Source organism: Drosophila melanogaster, chromosome X, assembly GCF_000001215.4.
Source record: "Drosophila melanogaster chromosome X".
NCBI lineage: Eukaryota > Metazoa > Arthropoda > Insecta > Diptera > Drosophilidae > Drosophila > Drosophila melanogaster.
The window spans coordinates 6,257,647-6,276,761 of record NC_004354.4 but is presented as its reverse complement, the minus strand read 5'-3'; the positions used below and the strand labels follow the sequence as shown (position 1 = coordinate 6,276,761).

General features: G+C 46.7%; 4 protein-coding genes across 8 annotated transcripts; 2 read left to right on the top strand and 2 right to left on the bottom strand.

Moving 5' to 3' along the window:
* The first annotated feature begins 37 nt into the window (after positions 1 to 37).
* Positions 38 to 1,790, top strand: CG3566 (uncharacterized protein). Of its 3 annotated transcripts, none has more exons than NM_132076.7 (4): positions 38 to 230; positions 304 to 392; positions 466 to 534; positions 1,592 to 1,790. In NM_132076.7, exons 1-4 carry the CDS (start codon positions 123 to 125, stop codon positions 1,677 to 1,679), a joined length of 354 nt encoding a protein of 117 aa, NP_572304.5. In that variant the 5' UTR covers positions 38 to 122; the 3' UTR covers positions 1,680 to 1,790. The 3 variants fall into 3 exon arrangements, with proteins under 3 accessions (NP_572304.5, NP_001245548.1, NP_996355.1); NM_001258619.2 differs by having other exon boundaries at positions 1,372 to 1,790; NM_206632.3 differs by having other exon boundaries at positions 466 to 1,790.
* Spt6 lies at positions 1,778 to 8,965 on the bottom strand. Of its 2 annotated transcripts, none has more exons than NM_143705.3 (6): positions 8,817 to 8,965; positions 8,571 to 8,655; positions 7,790 to 7,995; positions 7,518 to 7,637; positions 7,297 to 7,448; positions 1,778 to 7,231 (listed from the first exon to the last, which is right to left on the bottom strand). In NM_143705.3, exons 1-6 carry the CDS (start codon positions 8,853 to 8,855, stop codon positions 2,338 to 2,340), a joined length of 5,496 nt encoding a protein of 1,831 aa, NP_651962.2. In that variant the 5' UTR covers positions 8,856 to 8,965; the 3' UTR covers positions 1,778 to 2,337. The 2 variants fall into 2 exon arrangements, with proteins under 2 accessions (NP_651962.2, NP_001284936.1); NM_001298007.1 differs by having other exon boundaries at positions 1,874 to 7,231.
* Positions 8,966 to 9,533: 568 nt separating this feature from the next.
* Positions 9,534 to 19,094, top strand: schlank. Of its 2 annotated transcripts, NM_167063.3 has the most exons (7): positions 9,534 to 9,758; positions 10,045 to 10,355; positions 17,038 to 17,158; positions 17,229 to 17,450; positions 17,528 to 17,865; positions 17,968 to 18,112; positions 18,256 to 19,094. In NM_167063.3, exons 2-7 carry the CDS (start codon positions 10,171 to 10,173, stop codon positions 18,445 to 18,447), a joined length of 1,203 nt encoding a protein of 400 aa, NP_727075.1. In that variant the 5' UTR covers positions 9,534 to 9,758; positions 10,045 to 10,170; the 3' UTR covers positions 18,448 to 19,094. The 2 variants fall into 2 exon arrangements, with proteins under 2 accessions (NP_727075.1, NP_652526.1); NM_144269.4 differs by having other exon boundaries at positions 9,534 to 10,355.
* Positions 14,643 to 15,593, bottom strand: Josd (Josephin domain containing). The gene has a single exon (NM_132075.4). The coding sequence runs from the start codon at positions 15,491 to 15,493 to the stop codon at positions 14,828 to 14,830; it is 666 nt and encodes a 221-aa protein (NP_572303.4). The 5' UTR covers positions 15,494 to 15,593; the 3' UTR covers positions 14,643 to 14,827.
* Positions 19,095 to 19,115: the final 21 nt, after the last annotated feature.

The window sequence follows — 19,115 nt, the reverse complement described above, 5'->3', positions numbered from 1 at the left end:
TGTGTGACCAGCTGACTCCAACGAAAAGTGGAGCCGGCCACACTGGAATAGTCCGAAAACCTGTTAGCTTGCGTTATTTAGTTAAATTTGCGGAGAAGAGCAGGCAGGCGCAGTCAGGCAAGATGAGCAAGGAAATCCGTTTGGCCACCGTCAACGAACACAACAAAGCCACGGATCTGTGGGTGGTCATCGACAACAAGGTCTACGATGTGACCAAGTTCCGTCTCGAGGCAAGTGGCGATGCAGATTGTTGGTTTTAGGGGGGGGTGGCGAATCCATCTAATTCGATGCCCTTATCTCCAGCATCCCGGTGGCGAGGAATCCCTGGTGGATGAGGCCGGTCGCGATGCCACCAAGGCCTTCAATGACGTGGGTCACAGCTCGGAGGCGAGGTTAGAGAGTCCATCTTATAGCCAGTGCGCCTGGATCACCTGATTCACATTTCTTCCCCACTTGCCTTTTCAGAGAGATGTTGAAGAAATACTACATTGGTGACCTGGCTGCTGCGGACATCAAGAAGAAAAGCCCAATTAGGTGAGAATCCTGTCCAGCAAGTGCATGCAAAGACCCAACCAAGCCAAAATGCCATATCATCATGTAAATAAAGAAAGCCCTGCGGATTTCCCTTCTCCGCTCCCACACGGATTGATCTCCTTATCTCGCTAGAACACCAGTATTCCTGATAAGGCATTTCATCATCATCATTTCGTACGCTCCACTTTCCTTAATGCATGAAGCTCCTATTCCGACCACAACCGGTTTCGCATGAGCATGGCCTGCGTTTCAATCAATAAGTACAATTAGCCAACTCTTATGTAATCCATTAATTGCCTCGAAGCCCCCAAAGTTTCACGCTTCACGTGTCCTGAAAGTCTCTATTTCGTACACTTTTTGGTGTACTACTTTGATACCCTTTGATACGATTGGATACCCTGAAGAAGATAATGATGATACAGAAGTGTTCCTTAAATTATATCAATTATTTATATTCCCATATAGAGTATCAACTTTTTCTTTACCAACCGCTAACAAAGCCACAATACTTAATATTTAATGAATCTAATGAATCTCAACTTGCATGTATGATATTTGCTCCATTCAAGATTTAATTCCTTCTCAAGCACGAAAATAAGGTTCTACAAAAGCTAGTTGGACTTGTAAGTTCTAACCACTGACCTGTGTACATATATTACCCATCATGATTAACCCAAAGCACACGTCAAGCAACTGGAATTATGTACATATATAAATGTGATAATCTAGAATACCAACAATTTGCACGCTGTAATTGGTCACTCTTTGGTTTTGTGAATGGCACCCCACCTTGACTTGCGTTTTTATTTTGATTCTTGGTTCTGTGCCTTGGTAAAGTGCCACGCCTACTGATGCCGCCGCCACCCCCAAGCAATGCTGCATCCTAAGTTAAATCAACCCCTCTAGAAATGCCTGCAAAACCGTGTAATCCTAGCTAGCTAACCAAAGTGCACCCAGTTTTGTTGTTGTGACACCCAGTCGGTCGGAGTGCCTTATCCTGACCATGATACTCCCATTGATTTAAACCGCCTTTCATATTCTCTATTCCATGCAACAGCTGCCGTCATGTGGCACTGGCCCTGGGCGCCGCCTTCATCGGCATCTCGCTGGTCTATGTGATCCGACGCGGTGTGGCCAGAAACTAGTCTGCGGCCGGACTGCATTACGAGATTCCAGATATATTCCCCCAATTTGGGAACATCAATTTCCTCACACATTTGACACGAAATAAATTGTACAAATTGCTTAAATTACACAACTCGGGCGTTTTATTCATAAAAGCTGCGGATAAAACCAATCTTGAATTCCCATTAGTAAGAAGAGCTGGCGGTATATTTCTGGTCAGAAAAAATTGAAATTTATTTTTCATTCTTCCGTCGTCACAAACCTGATTGCTCCCCGGCCCACCGGCGTCTCAGCTCCTGCCCAGCCGTTCTACTCCTACTCCCCCACCGCCAGGTGATGCACCCACTCCAACGGCAGGCGTTCCGCAATTTTCAATTATACATAGATAATATATATTTATATATGTGGTGTGAACTGCGGATCAGTTATGGACTTGACTTAAACCTAAATATCGTTGAGGATCAATGCGGAATCGCACTCCAAAGTACTAAGATTAGTGCAACTGGATCTTCGCCAGCTGCGCGTGCATGAATTATATATAATTGTAGACTTTTCTGTTCTGTTCGGTTCTGTTCTCGTTTTTGTAGTATAGTGTATGTATATAGTAGCATATGGTGTGTGCATAGTGCATCCTTTGCAGCTTGTGTTGGTTTTCGGTTTCCATTCACTTCGCCGCCCCTAGTTCTCGTCGTAGAGGGGCGTGGCATCGCCCAGATTCATGGAGTGCGGCGAGGCGTTGGTGCGCGGCGTACTGCGCACAGACGCCTTCGAGGACATACCCCGATTATGACCGCCTCCGGTGCTGTAATCATTGACAGGCGTCGATCCATAGCCACCTCCTCCGCCGCCACCGGTGCCACGTCCCAGTGACATTGTAATGCCCATGTTCATGCTCATGCCCATATGGGGTTGCTGCTGCGAGTGATGATGCTGCTGCTGGGCGTGATACGACTGATGTGACTGATGCTGCTGCGGTCTGCGTCTTGCCCAGGCATCGTTGGCCAGCTGCCAGTCGAGGTTCTCTTTGGCACGTTGCTGGTGATGCGGCTGCATGCTGTAGGCATTGGAACCACCACCACCACCAACGCCGCCACCGCCTCCTCCTCCCATATCGTGATACCTGGGCGTGCTGCCCGTTCCGGAACTGCTGCCGTAGTGATGCCTCTGACTGCTCGATGATTGCGAGCTGGGACTGGGCACATTGTGACCATAGCGAGGCGTCTGTGAGGCATGCGGCGTGTAGGGCGTCATGAACGGAGTCTGTCCACTGGGCGTGTATGGCGTATTGATGGCGCCAAACGACGGCGTCGATGAGCTGCCATAGTGGGAGGAAGATACTCCAGCCCCTGGAGCAGAACTGCCCGACGTGCCGTAGCCAGTGATGGATTGCGTAATGGAGTAGGCGCTGGAACCGCCACCGCCGACGGCACTGCTGATGCCACTGCGCGGCGTTCCACCAGTCACGCTGCCAGTGACGCTGTAGGGCGCCTGGGGGCCCAAGGAGGTCTGGGATGACGACGAGATCGTCGGCGGCGGACGCATCAAGTGCAGTGGCGTTAAGTTGGACGCCGAGGCGCTGGCCGGCGTGGCCGTTGGATCCAGCCAGTGTTCCTTAAACCAACGCAGCAGACTGTTAACCGTATCGAAAATCTGGCCACGGAAACGATAGCCCTCCGGCATGACCGTCACATACTCGTGACGCACCTTCGTCTTGGGCAGATAGGACAGCAGGAACTTGCCCGGCATGGCGCGTGAGGCCGTAAAAAAGTAGTGTATCTTCTTCGGATCATTTGCCTTCTCCTCGCGCAGCAACTTTTCCATGACATCCCGTTCATTTTCATCGCCGGTCACCATGTTTGGCTTGTAGTACTTGTACTGTATCAGTTCGCGGGCAGCCAAGGCCATCGGCATGATGTGGCGGGCGATGATCTCGTCCAGATCCTCGAACTCCTCGGTGCCGATCCACAGACTTCTGCCCAGGCTGAAATCGTTCTCTTTACCCTCCTCGCGCACATCGATGTGCTGGAAGATGTCGTCGGCCACCTTCCAGGTGGCTGTCAGATGGTCCTTGGACTTGCTGCTCGGACGCAGGGCCACCTCGCCCTGATCGGCCTCCGCTAGCATGGCCACCACCTCCGCGTACGACTTGTTGAAGAAGCTGGGATGGGCGATTACGCGACGCGCGTAAATTTTGCGCTTCAGAGCCCTGGCCTTGGCATCGCTCACTTTCCGATTGTCCTGCTCCTCAGTCACATAATCATAGTAGTTGTCGCGACGCGGCCGCCACTCATTGTTCACATCCTTAAGATCAGCGGTCCTCGAAGAGCATTCGACTGAGAACCGGTCAATGTCTATCTTAATGATGCGAACATGAATCATCTGTGAGACGCGCACACGTTCTTCGGGATTGCGAACCTGTCTATCGGACAAGTTCTTGATGTGTATAAAGCCAGGCAGGCCGTTCTCCAGACGCACACGCACACCAGATGGCTGGCCAGGGCACGCGTTCGCGTCAAAGTGATTCCACACCTCGGACAGCTCTGGGAAGTCGTCCTTGTGGCAGAAGGGGCACTGCCAGCTTTCGTTGGAATCTAGACGCACCGGATTTGCGCTGTCTAGCTGATCGCCCTGCGGCCGACGGTAGGTGAAACCGGTGACCATGGCCGTGACGCACTTGCCCACATAAAACGAGTCGGGCGTCTCCTTGGTCAGCATATCGAAGAGCTCCTCCGCACTGGGCTTTGTGTACGGAGTGCGGTAGTCCTTGTACAGGCAGCTCAACTCGTTCCTTATGTCGTACAAGGTTATGCTCTTGCTGCCGAATCCCTGGCGCTCCAGTTCCACAGCGAATGCGTCCAGATCGAGATCCTTAAGGCGCTCTGGCGACTCGAGAATTTCCTCAAGGGCACCGGCCGGATTGGTCTCCTCGTCGTCGTACTCCATGGCATCGATGGCCATCTTTCTGGCCCACTCGTACGTTTCTGGATGCACACGCGACCCGTCCAGCACCTCGACATACGCCTCTGTGCTGTCGCCCAGCGATGAGGTATCGATCTTAATGAAACCGCTGCAGTTGATAAAGACCCTGGGCCCCAGATGACACACGGTGACCAGCTGGGTGCGGTTCTCCAACCGCTGGTTGCTCTGCTTAAGAAGTTTAAGTAAAGCCTGACCCTTGCGCGGACCCAAGCCACAGATGTACTGCAGCAGGTTGATGGTCCGTGAGTTCTGCACCATCAGGTTAATGTCCAGACCCACCTCGCTCGTTCGATTGATAAACTGCAGGCTGAGCTGCTCCAGCAGCTGTTCGCGCGGCACACGCTCCTGTAGCGGATGGTAGCGCAGGCAGAGAATCTCGTCGTCCGCATCACACAGCTGTGAGTATTCCACTAGCGGATCCTGCATCTTGCGGGCCAGCGAAGCAGCCTGCTTCAGCAGAGGAGGATACTCCTTAAAGTCAGACTCGCCCTTCTTCGAGTTGGCATAGATCTTGGCCAGCTCGTTGTCGATTATCTCCACCTCGATGGGCGGAAATTGTTCGGAGGTCTCGAGTTCATGCAGAATCTCCTTAATGTCTGCCTGGATGTTCTGGGCATCGCGCGATTCCGCTCCGATGACAACAATGTGTGGCTTCTTCATTTTGATAAAGTCACTCAGCTTTCGAAGGTCGGCCAACTTCTGGGCCTTCTCCTCAAGGTTGTAAGAATTCTTGCGCTTCAGAATGTTCGGCAGTCGCAGGTAGTCGGAGATGTCGCCCTCCACGGTAGTCACCGCACAGAAAGCGGCCACTGAGTGATCGGGATCGTAGGCCAGACCCAGCACCCGTATGCCCCTCAGCGTGCTCCACTCCTCGTAGCCAAAGTCGGGGGGCAGTTGCGGTTTATAGGGTGCCACCTTTAGCCACTTATACAGCTTACCCGTGCAGGAACGCAGCACAAATTGCTGAGCCTCCTCGTGCAGAGTTGAGCGCAGCTCCTTGATCAGATCCGGAATGACCCACTTCTGCAGCGCCAGCTGTACGCATTCCGCCCGCAGCTTATTCCACTCCTGCACGTGCTTGGCAAACTGATCCAGCTGGTACAGGGCCTTGGACTCTTCCACATAGTCACCGGGTGTTCCGTTGGCACACGCATTGCCCTCGAACTCCTCGAGGAACGTTATCTCCAGCAGCTTCTCCTCCTCGGCCATCATTAGCTTTATGAATTGATCGCCAAATAGATCGCTTACCGGCTTCTTGGCCACGTACTTCATCGAATACACCGGCGAATTCTCATCGATCAGCACCATGCCATTCTTGGTGGGCCGTATGTTAATCCTAGCTCTGTCGAAATACACCTCACGCATGGTCTTGCGCAGCAGAGGCTCTTGTGCCAGCTGTCGGGCCACAACGTATTTTGCGGCATGGATAACCTCATCCGTGGTCATGAAGCGCGGCGACAAATATTGCTTGGCCAGCTCTGTGGGACCGATGCTTTCCTGGGTGATCTCATTGCGCTGGTAATTGTCGCGCAGATTTTCGGCATACTGCTCCGGCGTGAGACCAAAGTGTTTGGCAAAGCCGCAGATGCCCGCCTTGCGGAATACCGCATAGGGACTGCTGTTGGACGCCTGCTTTAGTTGGTAATCGATCAGCTCGGGATCGTCATCGTCTTCCGGCTCTGGTACAACTATCGCCTCGGCCGCATCATCACCGTTCTCAGCGGCGGCTGCCTGGCGACGCGCCTTGGCCTCGCGACGCTCCTGTATAGCTTTTCGTCGCTGCTCCGCCTGCATGCGGGGCAGCTCATGCGAATAGTTCAGCAGAAAGTACATGTGCACGTCCTTTAGCTCCTCCATCGACTGTACGTCGGCGAGGCGCTCGAAATCGCTGTCCAGGATGAGGCGAACATCATCCGGTACGGGTTGATCTGTGTCGGCGCATAGCGTGTCCAGCTGGAACTGACGCATCTTTTCGAAAAGCACCTTTAGCTTGCGCTTTCGCTCGTTTAGCTGACACCAGATCCCATCGTAGTAGTAAACCTTCCAGAGATCGTCGATATTAAGCTCTGGCTTCACATACTCCTTGCGATAGAAGGCTATAAAGGGCACCTCCAACTGCTGGTTGCGTATAAATTCTAGCGTCTGCTTAATCTTGTTAACGGTTGTCGGTGGTTTGCGCATTTTCTCGCGGCTCTCCGGCTTTTCCTGTTCCGAAACAGTGTGCTTGCAGAAGGCATATTTGTAGATCCATTCAGCCTCGAGGTCCAGCTCGTCTGATCCCTCGGGCACCGGGGTTACGGGCACCTCTCGCAGCTGCATTCTTTCTGGGATGTCTGTCTTGCGAATCTCGTTGTCCATATCGGTGAAATGACCACGCTTGAGCTCGCTGGGCTCGTATATGTCGAAGATTGTCTTCTTGACCACCTTCTTTTTGAGCGCTTTCTTCTTCTTGACGCGCGTATCATCGCCGACGCCCAGATCCTCATCGTACTCATCTCCTTCCGAGTCATCTTCGTAGTCGTCTTCCTCGTACTTTGAGAAGTCGTCATAGTCGAAGTCTACGCCAAAGATGTCCTGACCCTCTTGAAGTGATCTGTGGTTGGATTATATTAATCGTATCTATTGATATCTAAACTTTATTATAGTTTGTATACTTACGCGTCTGTAAAGATGGGGCGCCGTTTCTTCTTCTTCTCGGCTATGGGACGCCCATTATCGTCCACAATGAAGTCATCTGCGTCCGACTCCGTATCCACGTCGTCGTAGTCGTCCGCCTCCCTGTGACTGCGCTCGCTGCGATGACCAATGCTCTGTAGGATCAGGGGCAATCAGTTGGACACTGTGCATTAATTGGTGGTCAGGGATTACTAGTGGCATACCTCATCGTTCTCGTCGAACAACTGCTCGGCAATCTGCTCACGCACCAGACCCTCGTCCACGTGCTGCTCCTCGCCATCGCTTTCGTTGTCGTGGATGCGACGCAGACGCTTGAACCGCTTCTACAAGGGAAAACATAATTTCAAACAATATATTTGAGGAGATAGAAGCCCCAATCCCTCAGCTATGTTATTCTTTGTTAGTTAAGCTTCGAAATTGGAGCCACAATTGGAGTTTAAAAAGTACATAGTTCTTCCCTGAAGGGAACACCTACCCGTCTCTCGACTTTGACGCCCAGATTCTCCTCGATAAGATCGTAGTCGTCGTCCTCCAGTCGATCGTCCAGATCGTCGTCCTCGTGCTTTTTGCGCTTCTTGCCGCTGCCGACGCCATCGGAATCGTAACCACTGCCATCGTCCTCCTCGATGGGATTGTCGTCGATCAGATCTTTGAGCTCTTCGCGCAGCCGTTCCTCGTCGTCTACGGAATAGGGCAATAAGAATATCGGTTTACCTTTTACCTTCATTGTAGCCGCAGATATACATATGCAACTGAAAACTGTTTTTAAAGCTTAAATTTAAGTAATTCACCCGGTTTTGAGAAAGACCTACATTTGATAAATTACCTAGATTTCGATATAGATAAGCCCTAACCATTGATTATTCCAGCTCCATCTATTGAACTAATTCTCCCTCCCTGCTTTGATTTGCAATTTCTTGGAATACGCCGCGTTCTTCCAATTCGCCGCACTTGTTTTATTTACTGGAACGAGCGCAGCTGTTTGTTGTTGTTGCTGCTGCTATTGCTACTGCTGATGCTGATATTTGATGGCCACGGTAGCACGGTAAAAACACAAGACCTAACCTCAAAGTTGTAAACAAAAGAAGTTGCAAGCGTGTGGCATTGGCCAGTTATAGGTGCCTTTATCCCGGATATGGACTGTTCCGATCGATGGATGGTGAGAGGGGTGAAAAACCCGCCAGAGATCGCCACATACGTATGTATGTATGTATGTATTTGTACGCGCCTTCAGCGGCTCCAGTGGAAAAACTCACCTTCTTCTTCTTCGCTACTATCGGAGACGGCCGCCTTCAGTTTCTTGAGTCTCTTGCGCTCGTTGACGTCCAATTCTTCCTCCTCCTGCGGGAAAAACGAAGAAAAGCCATTTGGTTAATTCAATATATATGTAGGCACATATGTATGTACACACACGCAAGGCGCAACGCACACCGCACACATAACGACGCACGAACGGTACGCGCTTCTAGAAATAGTGTTTTTGGGGTTCCGCAGACACCTACCTCCGATTCCTCGGCCTCGGAGTCCAGAAATTCGGCCATAATATAATGGAATAAAGCTTAACTTAATAATAAAGTGCGTATTAATGCAGAGAAACGAAGAGTTTGTGAGCGTTTCTTCCTCTTCTCTTCTTCTTTATTTCTCATCGCATTGCACAAAAGTTGGTATTAAAATACTAGCTAAATACTAAATACCACGAACAGTTTTCTACTGTTTACAGTACAGTTTGCTGTTAGCTTACAGCAGTGTTCTCGCTGCCAGCCCTGGTTTGCATTGCAGAACTACAGTGGATCCTTCCTATAACCTATGGTTAGTTATCCGTTTTCATGTGCTGACAACAATTGGACAAGAATTTTGCACACATACTTGTATTGATAAGCGGGAAAATTCCCCTATATGGGAACACACATATGCCCTTTGGTCTCAACGATGAAGTTTGCTAATTTCCATTATAGTCCATGGCATACTTCCTTTACATAGTTGACTTTTATGAGTTCTTACCGAAAAACCAACACTAATTGTAGCGCATAATAATTTCTCTCAAAAACTAGTGGTAAACGTAATGAACAATAATAATAATAAGCAATAAACAAAATTCGCAAACTTGTGAATTAAAAGTTCTTTAAAATTATTAGTGCATTTGGTATTTTGTGTAGCTTCTAAAGCCTTATTTTTGCTGGCTTTCCTTGTCTTCCCGTACACGGGCACACTTGTCGCGCTGCAGTTACATTTACTGCTCCGCCGTCTCTGGGCACACTGTATTGTTGTTGCTCGACGAGGAAATACTATTAGTATTTTTTTTCGTTCATCCTGAAAGTTTAAGTGGACGAAACGAGCGGCGGCCGACTCGACACCGAGCCGAAATTCAGAAAGTCTATTGCTTTGGTCGAGAACAGATTGTCAGGGAACTTCACTTCATTTACGCTCCCAAACAAACGGCAAAGGTAGCATTTCCAAAAACGAATTAAATCGAAATCCAAATAGAAATAGAAGTAGAATTAGAAAAGCCATAAGCGCAAGTTAACGAGACAAGACAACAACAATTCGATTCGGCGGTTTTTGTTTTTTTGCCAGTGTGTGTTTGTGCTACGCTGTGAGTGTGCATTAGTGTCCGGTGCTCCTGTTGTTGTTCTTGTTGCTGTTGTTGTCGCTTATTGTTGTTCTTGCTGTTATTGTTGCTGTTGTTCGCAAGGCACAATAACACAGGCTCATACAATTGCGAATATTTAGAAAAAGCAAAGCATATACATATGTGACAACAAACGCCAAGGAAAAACTGGAAAGCTAAGCAAAGGAAAACCAAGAAAAAGAAAACAAACAATTGAGAAATTAAGAAGCGGCAACTGAAGCAGCAACATGGACATATTGAATGAGTTCAGCAATGTATTCTGGAGTACGCACATTTGGCTGCCGCCGAACACAACCTGGGCGGACATTGCGCCCGGCTCGCGTCCAGATGTGGTGCACGCCAACTACAAGGACCTCATATGGCCCATTCCATTCGCCGCTGTTGTCATGCTGGTCCGCTACACGCTGGAGCGGTAAGTTTTCCACGTCCATTTTCCCCCCTCCGCACTCTTCCCAACCAACTGACTGACTCCCTTTCCATTCTCGCCATTCCCGGCAACATGATTCCATTCCGCCTCTTTCTCTAACCCCATTCATACGGCTTTCCCTCGCTCTCTCCCGCTCTTTCTCGCTCTCCTTACCATTGAGTAAGCCCACCGCCCCACGTTTGTTGCACCATGTACAGTAAACTTTATTCATAATTCCTTCTTTTCTCCATTTCATTTCATTTTTTTTTTATCGACAAACATAACCTCACGTGGAAACGCCCAACATTCTGCAAGCGTCCGTGTAAATATATATATATATGTGTGTGTGTGTGAAACAGCGCTTGTTTGCTTGTGTGCGGTTTGTGCGGCATACACGCGTTTTTTGTTGCTGCAACTCGAAGTTTTCCCTTTCCAAGCGACGCCGGCTGCAGTTTCCAGCCAGCCGGCAACGAATTTCCCACAAAATATTAGCCCCACTCCATCTTCAAGTTCCTACTAATTGTTTAGTCAAAGGGGAAACATACATACATATATATATGCACATACATATATATTTGTTTATAGTCAGCTCCATGCGGTTTTTTTTTATGATTGTATGGCCCGCTGAGAAATTGGGATCAAAACTGGCACAGTGGGGCAAATACATAGTTAATCAATTGGCCAATTGTAGGAAGTATTTTTCATAAATATATCCAAGCCAAAAAACGGATATTTATTGACTTGTCAATAATAAGAAAGTCAACGATATGAAAACCATGTTTGTTCAGACTTTTTAACGACTTCAAGGAAAACCACTGCTGCATTTGCACAGTGCGAGATAACTAAGTTTCGTACAGGAAAATCCATATTCACAAATATTTTATTGCAATTAAAGTGCGAAAATGTTTTGAAATGCCAAATTTCCACGCCTGTTTGACCCACTGTGAGCCGCTGGCATTTTGGTCGCTTTTCAGGCCAATTAACCAGCGCGTCGCATTTGGCTTCAACTATGCATACATACATACATACATACGTAAATATATGGCTGTGAATATTCGAACGAGCGGCAAAGTTCGTGTGTGCGGTTCGCGTGCACTGGCATTTGCATGTGGCGGAGTTGTAATTCTCATATTTTGCAATGTTTTTGGCTGCCCTTAATTTGACATAAATTGCCAGCAGCAAGTCCAGCGGACTGGAGTCCAAATTCTGAGCATCATTATCATCATCATCATCTGCCCTGCAGGACAGTGACAGTGACAGTGCTGTTGAGCCTCGCTAATATCGCCAGTTATCTAATCCAAATTCCAAAATATTTTAACCTGACCTAAGCTGTGGGTTCATCTTATAGAATTCGAACTGTGACTCTTGTTTTCATTCCATTTTCAGCTCTTTTTCGTCGACTTTTTTGCATTCACGTTTGAAAATGAAATTGAGACAAAAACCAAATCTGTTTCATGGCGGACCACTTTGGTTATTTTTTTTCTTTTCTTTTTTTTTTTTTTGTATTTCTCTGCTTCTTAAACGAGAATTGGTCTTCAAGGTCGAATTGGGGTTTTGCCTGCTGCTCTCCCATTAAGATTTATTGAATGGCAAAAGTCGCAATCGCAGCCGAATCGATTGGTGGCTCTCCCAAAGTGCCATCCATAGTGGGCATAGTGTGGAGCCACCTTGGACAGCACCACTAGCACCACTCCACGCCACTCCGATAAGATTTGCGCCAAGATTTACGTATAAAACCTGATAACAATGGTGCTCAGTGCCTCGATTGTTTTACGACGAACTCTCGAATGACTGTTTCCATTTTCCCCATTTGTTGGGCGTGTGTGGGTACAGCAGGGGCGTGGTCGATAGGGGGGAGGGGGTCTGCGTGGATGGTTACAGGTGTGTCATTAACATTTATTTGGGTCAAAAGAGTGCAAAAGGGCTTAGCTGGCCATTTTGCAAGCTTAGAACGCGATTTCTTTATGTTCATTTGGCCAGCAAGCAACCAAGACGTGGATTTGTACAAATTGCTCATTGAATGTGCTTTGGAGGAGATTAATATGTGTTTGCTTCAAATTAGGATAAGTAACTAAACGTATAGTCACTTCGCCCACATCGTGTGCTTTTTTTTTTAAGAGTATGTATGCTATCTTAGTCCGTGATTCGTCAACCGTTTTTCATTGGCGGGCCTGGCCAAAACTCACTTGGCCCGCCAAGTGAGTCATTGACTCGAAAAGTTTTTCCAAATATGTGCGCACTTTATGGCCCGATTGGCGGCGCTTCCCCAATGGCCACCATCCAATCCACCCACCACCACTCTGCCACATACTAAAGCACGCCTTGGAATGTGGTGCGGACTGGATTGGGGTTTATGTTTATGTTTATGTTTATGCTGGGAGGGGGAGGAACAAGTGAGAGACACTTGCTAAAACAATACGCACAGTCGGCGCCAAGTGAATACGGCTCGTCAGCTTGCTTGTCCATCATTTTGAATTGAAACTTGAATAAACTGGGCTATTTATCGTTTTTATACAAATGCAGATAAGATAGTTGTATCTGTGGATGATAAATCGTAACCATAATTCAGTTTTCGGAACTCTGCTGTCTTACGACTAATATTTATAATGGTATTATAATCTTATAGCCAGCCAAATCCCCATAAAGCTAATCATCGTTGAAATCATCCCACCTGGCTGCTCCAAACCTATTTTTCAGATAGAGCTCTCAAGTGGGCTAGTTTGCTGGACGCAGCTGTGCGTGGGGCATGTTCGTACTATTTGTCCGCATTTATGTTGAAGCTTTTGTGATACGTAATCGCCAAGAGGCGACCCTCGGAGCTCAGCGCTCTAGTGCGATAAAATTTCAGGTTAATTATTTTAATGGCTCACATGCAAACAGCAATCGGGGAAATGTGTATACATGCATATATTGTACATACATACATATATTCAAATATACACACTAAAACGCCGGCCAATGGGCAAATGCCAGCTGCTCCACCATTGCTCTTCTTCTTTCTGCAACCTCTTAACTTTGGATTGGCAATAGTGCTACCAGGGAACAGCAATCCCAACCAAAACCGATCCGATCCCTAAACCCGTTTCCCAAAGTTTTCCACACTCTATGCCGGTCACTCGAATTGCTTATCGTGCCGATTGCCCAATGGTTAGTCAAAAAAAAAAAAAATAAAATAAAAAGAAGTAGCACAGAGCAAAATGCCATAAAACCGAAAAAGAATAGAATTAAAAAACGCACGTGCTTCACGCACCAGCTGAGCATTGGAATGGGGGGAATGAGGAGCACTACCTGGTGGTCAGGTGGGTACTCAACTGCGGTAGAGAGCGGCCGTCGACTCGATGCCGGTGCAGTTCGTTTAATGTTCAATTAGCACCTCTCATTCATCTCTGGGAAAAAACATATAAACTAGTTTTCATGAAACTAGTATTGCTAAATATTACTTTGAAAAGGATTCCTAAATATCTTAGTTAATAACTACGAACTTGAGATTTTATTCATTACACCCTCACCATTATTTCCACTGAAAGATTAAGCATTTAGTTAGTTTCTGCTAAAGAATATTAACATTTAATTTACAAGCTGCAAATTAACGGATTGGTGATAAAGCAAATTGAAATGTAGAGCATGTTTTTTTTTTTTGCGATTAAGGCGATAGGCCTTTGAGCTGAGTTAGTCGCTGACTAATGGCGCTTATGCTAAATTCCCCAAGTTCCATCTGGCAATCGGTGGCCGTGAGTCAGACGTCGTCGTCCAAAATCCAAAGAACCCAAGTCGGGCCACATATAGGATATAGCCCATAGCACTCACTTGGGCTAATCTCACAATCGTCGTCGGTTTGCCTTGCGTGCTGAATTATCGCTGACAAGCGCAAGTAATTCGCCAAACAACAGGCGACATATATGCTATATAGTATATATATATATATATATATATATATATATATATTCTGTACAGCTTGATCGCCAGTGGGCTCCGAAATTTTAGTTGTGCCGGCGATAAGAGCCGAATAATTGCCAGTGCATTGCACTTTGAGCGCAATTCGTGCATATTGCCTAAGTGAAATTTAATAAATGCGTTCAAATAATGCTTGCTGGTGGCTCTAATCGCAAACTGTCATCGCGTTGCAGCTCAATCAAAACACCATCATTATTCGCACGAAACCCAACGAATTTGAGGCGTTTTGCCGCAAGGCACAGCTCTCGATTGGTCCAAAATTTCTAATGAATTGGCTAGAAAATGATGGCTTGCACAGAACTAGGGTTCAAAAGTTCATACTGATGGCACATGTGAATTATTCTTGTCGCTTTTATTACTACTACATACATAATTTTGGTGGCTTCCACTTGCAGTGCAAAATGGATGGTAAAGGTTTAACTTGCATATTCTAGGGCACTTTTTGGTTAGTTTCATCAAATAATTGGTACAATTAACTAATGCACTGCTCCATTTTAGCTTTATTTGGAGTGCTAACCATAACATTAATCCCTGAACTGCGGTAGCAGCCAACGTTGCTGGCTCTTATCCTTGCAGTCCGTCTCCTCGTCCAACACGAGGAATAGCTCGTGATCCATCTGCAGTTGGGTGGCCAGAAACTCGAGGAACTGCTGCTCGGTGCCCAGGCACTTGGGCTCGCGCAGCTTGGAGTCCAGATTGTAGTAGCTGCCGTTCAAGCGACGCAGTGCCAGCCAGTGTCGCATGTGGAAGGGCAGTGGGATGTAGTAGCCCAGGCTCATCTGAGCCGGTACATTGAGAATGAAGCCGAAAATGACGCTCAGATTGAGACAGTGTGGATCCCGCCGTCGATCAAACCACACCGCCTCGCAATTCCGCTGCTGCAGGGCGTACATGATCACATTGACGTCGTAGTTGCCCCAACCGATCCACGATCGATGCGGATTCAGCCAGTTGCGCGGGGTCAATGTGGTGCAGTAGTCGTCCAGTTCCGATTTGGAGAACATGTCGGGCCCCTGGAACAGATTGTTCAGTGCGTGGAGGCCGCACAGGTGACGTGTCTGCCGCTCATGGTAGATTCCATGCGGCATCATTGTGGTGTTTCCGTTTCCACTTCCATTCCCGTTTTCATTCCCGTTGCCGCTGTCATCGCCCAGGGAATTCCCGAGAGTTCGGGCACTGGGCGATTCCATTTCGGAGCGGTTCAGTGTGAGGTGGTGACAGTAGCCAGTAGGTGAAATAGCTCCAAACGGACGGGCAGCTCCAAATGGTCACTAGATGAAGTGGCTTTTTGTTGTTTACAAGTTCGAGGATAGTAGTTCATAGCGATGGTACAGCAATAGCGATGGCATCAAGTATCGATATGCGTGCAAAATTCGAGCCATGCACCGGTGTGCATATCGATGTTTTGGCAACGGTAATTTATCTTTAAATAAAATTAAATGGTTTTCAACTAACTGAATTGTAATAAACTAATTGAATTTGCCAGCATGTACGGATATTTATATTTTCTTATATATTTCTTTGAACATCGAACCCTTTAGTATTTAAACCTAGAATAGAATAGTGTAGTTTTAAACGGGGGCAACATACCCATAAAATGACGATGAATATTTTATTAGAAATATTTCGGATTTGAATGACCTTTATTGCTGATAACGAAACGTGCAGTGTGCGTCATTAATTGTGACGCACTCGCAACAAATTTTCGATAAAACTTAAATAGTCCAATTTATTTGTACACACCCCAACACGCACTTCCTATTTAAGAAGCCTCCAATTACAGTGTTTACTCCCTATATAGAAGACATAGAAGATAGATCAATATTCCACTTCGAATGCGGGTCAATTAAATCCTTCTTGGTGCGTTAATTCAATTACGCACTACTTGAACTTGAACTGAACTTGAGCCCAGATTTGACATTAATTCGAATTAATTGTTATAAGTAATAATAGAAAAACTGATATTTCCGCGTTGTGCTTTCATGCTTTGCCTACAAAATGAGGGTTACTTTGGAAACCACTTGGAATTCCAAACGTAGAGGAGCAGCCAGGCGATCTGCAAATCGAACATTTTCGATTTTCGATTTCATTGGCAAATGAACTTCCGAAACGAGCTACAACTACTCCATGCTCGTAAGTCTGGCGTGGTGTTGGTGTTGTCTCCAGCTTTGGGGGAGCTAATTACCCATGCATGGGGGCGTACGGGCAGACCAAAAACCGATCCCAAAATCCCCATCCACATCCCAACAAGTCCCTGTTGCCATGCCTCACACGTGCCAGACGTTGGGGCGACGACAGGTGTGTGTGCGAAATAAATATAAATAAAATAAAATAAAGCAAAATCATAAACAGCAACAGAAACTGAAAATCCCGAAACGTTTCCGCCATGGGTGTACGTACGTACGTACATGCATAATTAGGGATGTTGTGTCAAGCCCAATGGAACTTTTTATTGGATATGTTGTTGTGTCGGGTCTCGAAGATAGATAGCAGTTCCATAGCCAAGATTACAATAGTTCCTGAATTCATTTGAATAAAATTGGTTTGGGTGTGTGGTCCGAGTATGTATTTTCATTATGCAATATGTTCAAGTTCATATGAAACTCAACATTATCTGGCCCTCAGTTTATCTATCTGCCATAAACTTTAAAACCTATGCCTCCAACTAACTGCTTTATCTAACTCATAAAGCATTTAAAAATAGCACTAATCAAAAACTCAATATTACTTGCAGTTTCTGGATATCGCCCGTAGGCAAATCACTTGGCATACGTAGTTCTAGGCCTAAGAAAGCGGCAAATGTTCCTATTCTGGAGAAGACCTATGCCAAATCGACGCGATTGGACAAGAAAAAGGTGAGTCCATCATACACACTATATATGCCTGCCCGGATGTCTGATCGTGGAAATTCTGATTCCCATCCAGCTGGTTCCGCTGTCCAAGCAGACGGATATGAGCGAGCGCGAAATCGAGCGCTGGTGGCGTCTACGCAGGGCCCAGGATAAACCGTCAACGCTGGTGAAGTTCTGCGAGAACACGTGGCGTTGCATCTACTATCTGTACAGCTTCATCTTTGGCGTGATCGTGCTGTGGGACAAGCCCTGGTTTTGGGATGTGAAGAGCTGCTGGTACGGCTACCCGCATCAGGTAAGGATTTCGATGGATTCGACTCTTGTTAGCATGGTTTTATACATACAATTCAATGCATATTCTAACGCTTGCAGTCGATCAGCAATGATATCTGGTGGTACTACATGATTTCGATGTCCTTCTACTGGTCACTCACTGGCACCCAGTTCTTCGATGTGAAACGCAAGGACTTCTGGCAGATGTTCATCCATCACATGGTCACCCTGCTCCTAATGTCGCTCAGCTGGGTGTGCAATCTGCATCGCGTCGGTTCGCTCGTCCTAGTCGTTCACGATTGTGCTGACATCTTCTTGGAGGCCGCCAAACTCACCAAATATGCCAAATATCAGAAGCTCTGCGATGCAATCTTTGCCATCTTCACAGTGGTGTGGATTGTTACGCGTCTGGGCTTCTATCCACGCATCATTTATAGGTGAGTGGTGGGCAGCGCCCAAGTCCCTCTCTTTGTTGATCGTTGATCCCAATCCAACTGACATGCTCTTCCATGCCAACACCATCCTGATAAACCCGGCAGCTCATCCGTGGAAGCACCGCGCATTCTGCCCATGTTCCCAGCCTACTACATCTTCAACTCACTGCTTCTGATGCTGCTCGTCCTGCACGTCATCTGGACATACATGATCCTCAAGATTGTTGTCGACTCTCTGCAGAAGGGTCTGGTAAGTGTGGAGCCATGTGGCCATCAAGCTGTTATCCTCTTAACTGTGCTGTTTATCTTAACCTTAACCTACTTATTATTCAATTGTCTACGTACATAGATTGAATTTTGCAAACACTCATCCACTCATCCATTCCCTTGCAGATGTCCGGTGACATACGTTCCAGTGATAGTGAGGATCTCACAGACAGTTCGGGGAATGCACGTCTGACCAATGGCTCGGCGCGCTCCAAGAACAAGTCGATCAGCAGTGCGCCATCGGATAAAGGATCTGCCGGAGGAGCAGGATCAAGAGCAGGAGCAAGAGTTGCGACAACGGAACGGAGAGAGGAGTAGCTGAGACACCAGTACCACTAGTAGGGGCCACACTTCCCGGGAGCAGGCGCAGCAACAACAGCAAACAAACAAAATCCACACACACCCCAAAAAAGCACACACCACGAACACACACACCACACACACTCACGCACACAGACGCATACAAAAAAACCAAACCAGTTCAGAATGTTTTTATGTTATTATTTTTTTTTATATATACATCTTTTTTAAGGTAAACAAAAAAGAAAGAAACAAATCGAAAACCAAAAGAAATTTAAATAAATGCGAGAAAATTGATGCGTAACGATTCGCTTGTACATCGTTATTGATTAAAACTATTACTATTACTATTACTATTACTATATGCCTCACAGTTTTTTTTTTGTTGTTGTTTGTCTTGCTTAACCAAAAAAAAAAAAAACAAAAGCAAAAGCAAAGAGACGAAGGAGAAAATAACGTTAAATATAACCATTTAAACGTAAAGCTAAAGTTAAGTTATTTTACCAAACGAAATGGAAGTTAGCACAGTGGGACTAAACCAAAATCGCTTAGGCAAGAATTCAATAGACGAAGAGTAAAAAATGAATAGTAGTCAAAACTATTGTAAATACTGTACTTGTATGTTTCCCATATTAATAAATTTATGCTAAACAAATTACAAGACCAAAAAACAAACGTGTTTCGAA